This window comes from Ursus arctos, unplaced genomic scaffold (genome assembly GCF_023065955.2).
Source record: "Ursus arctos isolate Adak ecotype North America unplaced genomic scaffold, UrsArc2.0 scaffold_8, whole genome shotgun sequence".
Classification (NCBI taxonomy): Eukaryota; Metazoa; Chordata; class Mammalia; order Carnivora; family Ursidae; genus Ursus; species Ursus arctos.
Genome location: NW_026623100.1, coordinates 12985650 through 12999146, shown reverse-complemented (window position 1 = coordinate 12999146; position 13497 = coordinate 12985650). Strand labels below are relative to the sequence as shown.

Sequence of the window (13497 nt, the reverse complement as noted above, 5' to 3'; positions counted from 1 at the left end):
TCATTCCATGGCAGCTAGGGGGTGGGTGGACCAGTGAAATGTGTTCTTGGATCCTAGGAATACTTTAAGGCTTTGTCCAGCGAAATATGATTATCTGTGGTGGTTAACTTTTCAGGATTATACTACATTACAATTGGGTAAGTGCATTGCTCTAGGAACCTGGCCACTACGTATTTTTTCCTTTGGGAAAAATTTCCAAACAGTCAATTAATAAGTCTTTTCGAACAAAGACTCTATAAGTTGTGACTAACTTTTCTCGTAAATTGAGAGTTAAATTCATTTCCAAGCTAGGACACTATTTGACTTTAAGGACACACACATAAAAAAATCCAGAACATTTAAAATAAATTTTTAGAACACAGTCCATCAACTCTCCTGTATGAAAATAGCTACTTATGGAACTTATTATGAAATCATGGGAGAACCCCATGATTTATACATATTATATATGTGTCAATATGCATACATACATCTTAAGATTACAATTTGCCAAAAGGGCTTCCTTTTATATGGATAAAACAAAGCAACACTGAAGACAAAGCATGAATGCAAGAGAAGGAGGGAATAACTACCATTTTCACTAGCAGTACACCTCAGCTTTGACAATGAAAACATTAGGTACTTCTTGAAGATTGTTCAAAAGATAATGCTCAAAATGGGTTTTGTAAATCATTTATTATGATTGAAAGGGAAGAAAATGATAGGAGACAAATATTACAATTAAACATGTAACATTATTCTCTTGTAACCAATCATAATAACATACTTCGAATTTTTTAAATGGCTATGTAAGTAATTTCCCAGAAAATAAAATTTTCACATCATCAGTTACAGAAAATTGATTTCTTTCCATCAAAATATTTTATCTGTGTTCTATCAAAAATTAATGCCAAGTATAAGGTACCACCATTTAAGCTAAGCCTTCACTACTTGTTCAAATTAGAAGATCTGGAGGGGGGTGTGCTGACCAGATGGTGAACTGACTACCGCATGAGAATAAAGGCCTCACACATATGTAAGCTACGCCATGCCTCTGGCTCACCAAATAATGATTTTTGAACAGCTTTCTGGGAACTAAGGAACTCTGTTGTATCCCAGCCAAAAGACTCCTGAGAGTCATCCCAAACCGGTAACCAGTTTATTCTCAAAAACCAACTTGCTTATGCAGTGAGTGATTGTGGCTCAAAAGATTTAGGGGAAACAGTAAATGGAAATCTACTTCTATGGGGTTTTTGACCTTTTTGTCATTACCAATAAAGCAAAATCTTAGTTGAGCACTGTATTTCTTGGCTCTGCCCTTTCTAAGGATGCTAATATGAGATGGAATTATTTTTAAAAGGCTTAGTGCGACAACAGTACATTGCCATGGGTGAAAGCAGCAAAGAAAAAAACATGAAGGCTCTGCCAACAAATTAATTCAGCAGCTAACATTTTTTTTTTCAAATTGGTTAAAAAAAGTACCACAAAGTGATAAATATATGTGCAAAAAATAAATACAAATATTCTATACATAAATAAAATTAAGTATACTCGCTACTCTTGCAATTAAACAGTTTTACAATATAATTTTCATGTCTTATCACAGTTTCATTTTTATCATGAATACTAATTACTTTGTTTTGACACAAACTGGAATAAACAGACCACCTATGGAACCTAGCAAAGCAATACATTTCTAGACTCTCTCAACTAAAACTTGACCTGCTTTGACAGAAGATTTTTCTTTTAAAAAATATTTCAAGAATTTATGGTAAAACTATAATGAAAAAGGCATATATGAGGGCAAAATATAAGAATTGTCTTTGCTTTCAAAGATATTATTTAACAAATTAAAGTCAAGATGAACCAGCATCAAATGCAATGAGATGTGGGCAATACTCCAGTGAACTCGGGCTATGCAGTAATAGCCAAGGAATGTGGGGAATCACTGACTTGCTTTAAACTTTGCACTCCAGTGATCTGAAAAGGTGACAGAGTATTCTTTCTAATACCACACAGGAAGTTCTGGTGACCTAGCTCCCATTTTCTCACCATGATTCATAGTGCCAGATTTACTGCACTTGCTCTAAAAATTTACCCCTAAACAGCATCCTGTGGCTGTTTCCGACACTGTATCCTCTACTTCTTTCCAGACACCATATCATTAATTAAAAGCACATTTAATTACAGTACTCGATTTTTTGGCAGTGAGCATTTCCAAATAATCAACTGGTTTGCCAAATGAGAGTTCGGAAATCTCCCTTTGCCAGAATATTTTTTTTTAAAGACAAAAAAATGCCATATTGCACCATGTGTCTGCTGGCAAGGGACAAAGGAGGTGGGAAAAATGCCGAATTCTAACCCATTTAGTCTAAGAGAAAATCAGCATGTGGGCTAATTTTGTGTTTATGTTTTATTAGTCATATTCATTTGAATATTTAAAAATCAAATAAAAGAAAGGCACCCCCACATTTTTAAAGTTTGAAATACCAGTGTGTGGGTGCCATGCCGTGTAATGTAAATGAACTTATTTGCAGCTGATGCAGCCATCACCCGGGGGACAGGAGTGAATGTTCAGGCTCCCTAGCTTTCAGAGTAAAGTGGGTCCTTTAGTCGGTCTGCTACTTAACGGAAGGGGCTGGCTTCCCACTGCCCTGGCTTCTGGTCCCCGTGTCTGGGCTGAGAGCAGTGCTGGAGCAGAGAGGTGGTGAAAGGTTGCCTTTTGCTGATGGAAGTTGTTTATATAACTGGCGATCAAGAGAGTGATTTCAAGAATCTAAAACAAGGAAGATAGAACGGTTAGTGCACTGGAGAAGTTCTCATCACTTCCAAGAGTAAATGGCTGGCCACAGGTGGTCTCCATTTGCAAGTGCCCAAGCTTCCAGAATTCCCTTCTCTCTGGATCAGTGAAGTACTTACAAGTTCAGCACCATCAAGGCACTGACATATTTTCCTGCTGCTTCAACCAGGAGAAAAAAAAAAGGATCTCAAAAACAATCAAATTTAGTGGCAATATTAAAAAAATGTGACAATACCGCAAGTCTATCGATTATCTTAAAGCCTGTGTATCTGTGTATAAATGAATTAAGTTCAGCATGGAAAGTATTTATTTACTAAATAAAGTCCTGAGTATGCTCAATCTTCTGCACTTACTGGCTAACTGCCTTCTCTTGAATGTCTGCCATTTAAAAAAAAAGTTTCAGAGTCTAAAAAAGTAATCTCTTTAAGTTGACAATTTTAAGACAGTTAAAGTTTTAGGAAACTCAGTTTCTCATTCTTTTTACTAAAACTGGAATTATATACTAAAATGTAGCCCTTGAATTTATTGTTTTTGCTTACAGACATTAAAACTACGAAGAACATGTAACGTCTTAGTTATAAAAACTACTCTTCTCACTAATGAGTCGGTAACGTGAACTACCCCACGTAAATAAAGTACCTGACACCAACTTACATCAAGACCGCTTATTCTGAATCTTCTGTGCACCAGGCACTCGGCCAAAGCATTTAACAATTCCAGCATTTAATTCTTAAGCCAAAAAAAGTAGGCAGCATCATATACTTTTTTAGATGAAGAAACCAAAGCTTAGCAAGATGAGGTAAGCCAGAATTTGGACCTAGAACTGTTTGATTGTAAATAAATCTGTTTTCCCATCTGCAACTTAGCTTTTGCACATAAATGTTTTAGCAGGAAAAAAGCCAGTATAAAAACGTTAGTAGAAAGGCTTCTACTCACCTTGGGTTTTGCCATGGCAAAAAGTAATTTCTCTGTTGGTTTGTCCTTTGAACGTGTATTGTTAATGACGATCATAAAATCACCCTGATGACCTCCAAAGGTCATTAGACTCTTGTACACATAGCTGACTATTAACCTCTTCAAAGAGAAGAAAAAGTTAATATCTTATATACTTTTTACTTTCAAAGAAAGATGAGAAATGATTAATAACATATTTCCATTAAAGTGCTGATATTAATGAAACTAATATAATATTATGTGTTAAGTATACTAAAAAAGAAAAATGCTGTTATTAATTAATCATATATAATAAAAATTGTTTTCTAAAATAAAATCTATTATGATTCAAAATAGACAGTTTTATGTAGACATCATTTATAATTAAATACAGTTTGATTCTGACACTAATAACTCACTGTGGAAAAAACAGAAAATACAAAAGAAAATGAAAAGCACCTATATTCCAGCATCCAGTGGAAGACCACTGTTAATACTTTGTATGTGTCCTTCAAGATCGATCTGTATACATATCTGTATAAGGTCGAACCATATGAAACGGATGTTTTTAAGGTAAAAAATGGTCAAATATTGGCAAATCCATATGGTTCATCTTGATATATAGATTTTGATATAAACAGAAAGAGTACCTGCATATTGTTTAGGATTCTGCTTCTTTTTAAATGTAATAACAAATCATGAATATCTTTTCATGACAACAAATGTCCTTGTATAACATCATTTTAAGTGATTTGATAGATAATCCTTTATTTAACTAATTTCCTATTACAGGAGATTTAAATCATTTTTTATTTGTTACTATCTTAAGCAACACTTCAATGCATATATTTGACATATTTCATAATACACATACCTAATTATTTCTTTAGTTATAAATCTCAATGACCGGAATTGCTACCTCAAAAAAGTAAGGACAATTTTGAGAATATTTCCAAACTCTCCTCTGTAAAAGTTATACCCAGTTACATTCCCAGCACAGTAGTCTTGCTAACACCAGATATAATCATTCCTTTAAATCCCTGCCAACCTGACTGGAGAAAAGTAGAATCTCACTGTTTTAAGTTGAATGTATTTGATTACTAGTGAAATTAACACTTAAAAATACATTTATTGCACATCTGTATTTCTTCTATGAATTCCCTTGGCCCATTTGTCTATTGATGTGTTTATCATTTCCTTATTGTTTTGTAAGTGTATCAACCCTTTGTCATATATGCAGCAAATATTTTTTCCCCATCTGTAGTTAAAACAATTTTTAAAAATGTAATTAAGAAATGTACAGCCTATAGGTAAAGGAATCTGCATATCTCAGATTAGCTTGCAAGACTTTGAGCAGACCGTTCCAGCACTGACGCCCCGTGAACGGCAGCCCACCAGGTCCACCTCCTGGCCTCTGTGTCCATCTCCCAGGATCTAGGAAACTGGCTTACTTACCTAAGGTAACTCAATTTTTTGTTGACTTTAGGTCACCGATTTTAAAACCTATCTTCCAGTTACCCATTCAAGAACTAAAAAGCATTCAGGAAATATAAAGAAAGCCCTTTAAAAAGGTTTTTTGTTTTTGTTTTTGTTTTTTAGCAATTATAAGGAGAAACTACTATAACACTAAAGAATTTCTTGGTTTCCAAGAAATTCTCAGTGATCCCTGACTATAGCCAGACATAGGAGAGCCCATTACGTCTTTCAGGAGAATTTAACAATTCCTGTCTGCCAGGTTTAAAAAAAAAAAAAAAAAAGGAACATATGAAATATGATAGAAAATAAAGCAAATTTCAGACAAATACATGAACATGTAGAAAGCACAGTTTGACTTAATATTTAATCATGTGAAAAGCTCTAAAATACCACATACGTACAAGTGAACCGGTAAGTAATATTACAGAAAGATACAGAAATTGTTACAGAAGCCTTAGGAACACCAAACTTAAACTTTGGTAATTAAAGTTTCTACATTAATGTTATCTTAAAGGCTTTCATTTTACACAGGAAGCAATCTTCCTAACACTATAAATGAATAGTTTTAAAAATATAACTGTGGTCGGGGCGCCTGGCTGGTCCAGTAAGTTAAGCATCTGACTCTTGGTTTCAGCCCAGGTCATGATCTCAGGGTCATGAGATTGAGCCTCACATGGGGCTCTGTGTTCAGCTCGGAATCTGCTTGAAATTCTCTTTCTCCGTCTCCCTTTGCCCCCTCCCACCATGCTCTCTCTCTCTTTCTAAAATAAATAAATAAATAAGTAAATAAATAAAAACCTTTTGAAAACCTCAAAACAAACAAAAACAAATGCAACCACGGTTGCAACTGAGTCATGGTATCTTAGTATTTTCCTCATACACAATATAAAACCTATCTAGGGGCGCCTGGGGGCTCAGTTGGTTGAGCGTCTGCCTTCGGTGCAGGTCATGGTCCCAGGGTCTTGGGATCGAGTCCCGCAGCCGGCTCCCTGCTCGGTGGGGAGCCTGCTTCTCCCTCTGCCTCCCGCTCCCCCTGCTTGTGCTCTCTCTCTCTCTTTCAAATAAAAGAAATAAAATCTTAAAAGAAAAAAATACCAAAAAACCTGTCCAATCTGTTTTAAAAGATGAAATTATAATCACAGTTGTATTCGTAAAATGACTATTTGCTATACGGCACTAGGAAAAATGTTATCTGTGTATGAGAAAAATCATATGAAGAGATCATTACCATCTGTGTACAATACACTGAGCCATGCAAACAGCTGACCGAATGCGAAACTTAGTCTTACCATGGAGTTGTATTCTAAGATGCTTAAACCATCCTCATGGATGGCCAGCCACATGGAAGTACTTCCGAGTGCCGACGGAGTCACAGGCTGTGAAGAGGTGCAAAGACACTGCAGCGTAAATGCTAAGCACGGACACGTTTTTCTGTCAAAATGCAGTGCAACATTTACAACAACATCTTATTAAAAAATCTCTTTGGGGGGTTGAAAGAAAGCAATAAAACCTATGGGGGGAAAATCTCTCTTGGGGTGGAGGCAATATCATGCAGTGGAAAGAGCAGTGACTCTGGTATCAGGAGATGTGGGTCTGGGACCCAAACCTGCCATTTGTCAGCTGCGCGTTTGGACGAGCTACTGAATCTCTCCAAGGCTCAATTTTCTCATCTTTAGCACGGGGACAACAATGTTTAATCTTCTTTTTCTTTTGTTTTAAGAGGCTAATAGTTACTAAGCTTGTCGGGTTTCTATGATGACCAAAATCCTAACGACACAAAATACGCTGATGTGCTTGCTAAGGCGTGCGTAACGCTATCTCACCGTAAAGGGTTAGTATTACGAATGCGCACTTCTTCTGAAAGTTTATTAAATCTGATATTCAATGACTGATAACAATAGAATAAAAGGAAAATATGAAACTGTGTGATGAATGGTAATGAGAAACACCAACATTTTCATTAAATTCCTTTTTGTAAAAAAGCAATGAAATTATATTAATAAAGAGAATCTCACCACTAACCCCCCGTTAAAACCCATGAATGCTTTTGAGCATTTTACAATGATTGCTTAACAATAACTGAATTTAACAAGAACTGAAATTCTAACAAAAACTTAACTACTTCTCTTAAACCTTATAAAAGAAGTTAAGACTACAAGGGCACCTGGGGGGCTCAGTCTGTTAAGTGTCTGCCTTTGGTTCAGCTCCTGATCTTGGGGTCCGGGGATCGCCCCGCATTGGGCTCCCTGCTCAGCGGGGAGTTTGTTTCTCCCTCTGCCTCTGTGCCTCCCCCCCACAACGGCTCCTGCTCGCTCACTCTCTCTCTCAAATAAATATAATTAAAAAAAAAGAAGTTGCGACTACAGATAAGAAACTGGGATGAACCTACAGCATACATACAAATCAATAGTATTTACACATATACTATATTTGCATATAGTAAAACTTTTCAGAATCTCATGTATAAAAACCCCCTGGGTTACCGTCTCCTGAGAGCTGGTTTGCAAAGGATAGGCAAGCATTACAAAGGGTGCCATTCAACCCATCAGCCCTTTGACAAACAAAACAGTGTTTTTGTTGTTCTTGGGTGAAACAAAACATGGTATGTACATGCAGTGGAATACTATTTAGCTTTTAAAAAGAAGGAAATTCTGACACATGCTACAACATGGATGAACCCTGCAGACATTGTGCAAAGGAAAATCAGCAAATCACAAAAGAACAAATACGGTACGATCGCTCTTACACGGGGTTTCTAGAGCAGTCAAATTCACAGAACAGGAAGTAGAATGGTGGTTATGTGGGCCTGGGAGACGGGGGAAGAGGAAGTACAGAGGTTTAATTTGGGAAGATGAAAATGTTCTGGAGGTGGATGGTGGCGACAGTAGCATAAGAATGTGAATGTACTTAATGTCACAGAAACGTACACTTAAAAATGGTTAAAATGGTATATTTTATGTTATATATATTTATCCCCCCCCAAAGGATGTCATTAAGCAAACAAAGGAGGGGTCTTCATAGCATAGACGAAGAAAAGTGAGCAAAGCAAAGATGCCACTCATACAACATGCAAATGCTACATATTATTTAATAGTATTTCTGTGCTTAAAAGCACAGAACATATGATCAAAGATGGATATTCAATATTCTAATGCTGAAATTAGAATTAAGATTCATTGTAAAATGCTACTCTACAGTTCAAATCTAGTCCTTATATTTTTAGAAAATCTATGTTCAACTCCTTGCAAATATATTAATTTTAGGGATGTTAAAGCATACTGACTTTATCACCCACTTACTTAGTACACAGTTTCCAGTGCCAGTGGCAAAATAATTTCTTATCTCGCAGTGATACAGTCACTCATGGAAGCAGAGTACGATAGCCTAGATTTTACTCTTCTAGTCCGAGTTCTCATGTATAGATAGATAGAACACAAGACCAGAAGCATTTCAGGAACTGGAGAGAGTACAAAGTGACTTTCCTGGGGGCCTGGGCTGCCTGCCCCCCAAACCCCCACCAGCAAGGTCCACCTCTGCTTCCTCAGTGCTCCCACAGCGTTCCGTCCCTGTCCCTCTTAACCCTGTTCACCCACAGTGCTTGTTTTCTGCCTGTTGCAACACCAGACTGTGAGTTCCTAGAAGTTCCGGTACAGCCCATCTGAAACCATGGGCTTCTGCATCGCTAGGTACATAATGTTTGGCAAACAGACGTCATTAAACATTAAATACACGAGTAAACCAAATGAGTGACAGAGTGAATGACAAATGGGTGAGAGGCTAAGAGATGGCCGAAGAGAAAAAGTGGAGTCCGGTGGTCGCCTTCAGTCTCCTGGAGCCTACGGAGTGCGAGTGACTTAAGGCAGGGGTGGGGGTAGGGGGACGACAGAGGGCACAGATGATGGAGAAGCTGCTGATTCCCCTGCCCCTGCCCCTGCCCCTTCTTAGGGTCCCTCCATTGTTTTCTTCCCATTGTTGGGAATCTCCTTATTTCCTTTTTAAAAGCCAAATATACTACACTTGGGGACTGTGGTCACTGTTTGACTTCACTGAACTGAAGAGAGTCAACCACACAGGAGAAGGTTTTCGTTCGGCATCTCCCTCCCATCCTTTCTTACTTTTGCAAGAAACAACTTGGCACCAAAGAATGGCCACTTCCTGGCTACTGTCAAATAAATGCGCACACAATCTGCAGCGCTGTGTCCCCGGAGGGCCATCCATCTGGTTGACAGTCGCTGGCAGAGCTGCCTAAGAAGAGAACAAAAATGAAAAAGCCAAAGCAAAAGCAGAAACGGTGTATCGGCCTCCCCCGGCAAACGCTGCTTGACCCAATCGTAGGCGTGACCGGGACACCAGGGCATCACCCAGGAGGAGCTGTTATTTTGTGATTCCCATCTCACCACCGTCCACCCCTTGTCCTTCTAGAACATTCCTCTTACCAAATCATCATACTGTTAGTGCTCTTGGCATGACCTAGGTTCCCCCCGACCCTGGTCAGGCAAAGTTAAAAAAATCTAAGCTAACATCAAACCTTAAAGTAAATTAGACTACAAAGGTAATTTTTCATGGGAATAACTTCCATTTTAAAAGAGAAGTACAAGACACTGAGACCAAAGAATGAATCCCTAATGGCGGAATTTTAGGTGCTTCCAACCCCTGGCTTGGAGAAAGCCGGCTGTGGGGAAGATGCCTTACATAAAATCACAATGGCAGCCGCTTACTCTATGTAAATAAAAGACTGATCTTAAATATTTCCATGTTGGAAAACTCAGGGTGAATTGGATTTGCCCTCTTTTTCAACTGAATCAGCTTTTCTTTATATATTCTCTAAAACCAAAATTCTAAACCAGTTGAATTTAATTATGAATTTATATTAAAAAATCTTGTGTAAGAAGATAGTTTGCTTTCATGCCAATTTGTTTATAATGGAATACCTAAGAGATAACATGTTTTTGGTACACACTTCATAAAATTAAACACAGGGGCGCCTGGGTAGCGCAGTGGTTAAGCATCTGTCTTCAGCTCAGGGCGTGATCCCAGTGTTCTGGGTTCGAGCCCCACATCAGACTCCTCCACTAAGAGCCTGCTTCTTCCTCTCCCACTCCCCCTGCTTGTGTTCCCTCTCTCTCTGGCTGTCTCTCTCTGTCAAATAAATAAATAAAATCTTAAAAAAAAAATTAAATTAAATTAAATTAAACACAGTACTGGCCATTTTTTCTCCTTTTATTAGCAGGATTAATTTGGACAAGAATGAATAAGATCAAATGCAAAGCAGACCTTCTAAATTAAAGTAAAAAATTTTTCCTTAAAAAAAACCTCTAAATATAGATTCTCAAGTTTCTGGGCCCATCTTAAATAAAAAGATCTACAACCTCTTGGGATTCAACAGTATTAAAAAATCTTAAGAAAACCGTCATGTATAATAATTTTTATCTTTAAAGTTTGAACAGAGGAATAGCACCAAAAGCCCAGCACGACTCTACCCTTTAAAGAGTTACAAGTAGGGGCGCCCAGGGGGCTCAGTCAGTTAGGCGTCCGACTCTTGGTTTCGGCTCAGGTCAGGATCTCAGGGTCGTGGCATTGGGCCCTGTGTCCAGTCCTCGCTCAGTGGGGAGTCTGCTTCTCTCTCTCCCTCCCCCTCTGCCCTTCCCCTGCTCTTGCTCTCTCTCTGAAATAAGTAAGTAAACCTTTAAACATAAATAAAGAGTCACAGGTAGCTCCTTACCTTAACTGTTCTTCAGAAGAGTCGTCTCTATACCGTTTAGGATAAAATTTTTCTATGACTTGTTTTAGAGTTTGATTTGTTTTGCACTGATTAGTAACATGTCCTGCTGGAGTTGAAAAGGGTCTTTCAAAATCTCCAATCTCCACCTAATTGGAAATCCAAAGAGAAAATATAGAATATTGACGAGTTTTTAGAAAATTAGTTTTATTCCTTCTAAGCATTCTTTATAATATACAATATATAAAGCTATTTGTCATGATTGAGTGATTATGGAATTGATAATCATCCGTAAGTATTATTAATAAAATCTAAATTCCATTTGAATTCTCATTTTGAAAAAAATCTATAATTCAAACATTTCAATTCCATTTCTGTGCAAACCACTCTTAGTTAATGTTGTCATCTAGTAGTATTTCCTAGGGGCCACTAATATTATTACCCATAACAGCACAGAATAATGTTTCATTTTTAAGGTACTATTTTTTTTAAAGATTTTATTTATTTATTTGACAGACAGAGAGACAGCCAGTGAGACAGGGAACACAAGCAGGGGGAGTGGGAGAGGAAGAAGCAGCCTCCCAGAGGAGAAGCCGGATGCGGGGCTCGATCCCAGGACTCTGGGATCACGCCCTGACCCAAAAACAGATGCTTAACGACTGAGCCACCCAGGTGCCCCTTTAAGGCACTATTTTAATTGCTAATAATAAGGCAAAACGGAGCCTAAAAATAAAAGACAAAAAAAGCTATAAAGCTATGAAAAGTCTCAAAAAAGTATTATTTGCACTTCTTAAGGGTCCCTATTGAATATAATGGAGCAAGAACTATATTCTCATTACTTTCTTCCTAGATTTTCCCCATAAATCGTTCTGTATCCATCCCCTTATTCTGTTATTCTGGGACTAGAGCCCTCTATTCCTCTTTCTCCCTGAATGAAAGAATGTTCAATCGTTATCTCCATTAATGAGGCTACACAGATGCCGTTCTCTACCTACCCAACCATCTCTCCACCCACTCACCCACCCACTCATTCATCCAAACCTAGGTTGAGTCTCCATTATATGTCAGGCACTGTCATAAGTGAGGTGAGATAAAAAAAAACAGTTGAGCACAGTTCCTACCCTCAAGGAGTTTATTGTCCAGTAGAGGAGACTGAAGTATAAACAAGTTGTTTATACTTGTAATGACTTGTGTCAAGTGCCTTATATAGGGCACCAAAGAGGGCTCAAGGAGGGAGGTGGAATGGGGACATTAGATGAATGTCCTATTGAACATTCAAATCCTTATGTACAGCACTCCCCAACAAGCTGGTGGAGGGATCCATCCAGGCTGGGTGTGGTCTCCAACTCAAGAGAGCCCTCTGTCTCCAGGTAAGCCGTTAGCACAACCAAACTCTGAGATTTTGACCCCTTTGGCTTCTCTTTTCTAGCTCTTAGTCTGACCCACTGCTGTCTAAATTCCTCATCTGAGCTTTGCCCTTACAGTATATTCTAGCTCTCTAGGTCTCTGCCCCAGTTTCTTACTTGTTGGCTTCTTGGCTTGGCCCTGCTGTTCAAGGCCATCCCCATCTCCTACCTCCTTCCCTAATTTCCTCATACCAAATACAAGTTGTCCATCTGCTCTTCAAATATACTAAAATCCTTCTCCCCAGAGCAAGCTTTTTATTGTCCTCACTGACCACCAGGTCATACTCAGCACAGCTACCTGTGAAACATAAAAGCAAAATTTCACCCCCAGGAGGATGGCAGTTGGACAAACAGTAGTTACAAAAATTGGCCGTTCAAGGCAACATTTCCTCTTAGGGCCCTATAGTGGAATCTCCAAGCTCAGCGTCCCCTCTCTCAGCACCTGGCATACTGCGTGGCACAGAATGAGCACACACGTTTGCAAAATAACTGAAAATGAGCTCAGAGGATTCCTAACATGACTGCCATCAACATGACACCCTTCCAGATACTATGTATAATGATTCACGTTTAGCTCCAAGAATTTCCTAAGATGGAGAATATCAGCAAGGACCTACAGATATCCAAATCTACAACAGGAATAACCTTTCTTCTACAGATCTCAGATTAGTATATTTCATTCGTCTTCATAAAGACTACTCTGAGGAAAAGGAAAAGGGGTATTATTTAAGTTTGCTTTCATGGATGGAGAAATTATACTTTTTAGTTAGTAACACGTTCAGAATTTTCTAGGTGTATGTATAGTCTTACCTCTCTACTCCTTCCCTGAATTCATCTAAAACATGTTAGAAGTATTATGTTTGCAAAGTACATTATAATTATCTTGGAGAAACTGTCTGACAAAATGAAAAGCTGAAATAGGAAGACTAACTTAAATTTTAGTAAAAATGCAAGTGCTTTTTAACACAGACTCTGTGCCGTTAGAGGACTAGAGACTAGAATGGCAAGTGATAGGGAATCATACCTAATCGTATCACCAAGAAAATATGTGACCTATTTGTCTTTTCCCTAGCTTGGCATCACGTGCAAAAAAGAGAACCTTCGGTGTAGCATGAATGCTTCAAATTTTGGATGTCCATAAAATCGTTACAAAAATGAACTAAATTATCAACTATCCATTCATC

At 38.1% G+C, this 13497-nt stretch overlaps 1 protein-coding gene across 3 annotated transcripts in view; it reads right to left on the bottom strand.

Annotated features, from left to right (window-relative positions):
- Positions 1–656: 656 nt before the first annotated feature.
- Positions 657–13497, bottom strand: part of PLEKHH2 (pleckstrin homology, MyTH4 and FERM domain containing H2) — a 102770-nt gene continuing 89929 nt past the window's right edge. For all 3 annotated transcript variants that reach the window (XM_026486918.4, XM_026486943.4, XM_026486933.4), the window contains 5 exons: positions 10911–11056; positions 9304–9433; positions 6478–6564; positions 3716–3853; positions 657–2755 (listed from right to left, as the gene is read on the bottom strand). In XM_026486918.4, the coding sequence (XP_026342703.2) occupies positions 2570–2755; positions 3716–3853; positions 6478–6564; positions 9304–9433; positions 10911–11056 (687 nt within the window). In that variant the 3' untranslated portion in view covers positions 657–2569. The remainder of the gene's footprint in view (positions 2756–3715; positions 3854–6477; positions 6565–9303; positions 9434–10910; positions 11057–13497) is intronic.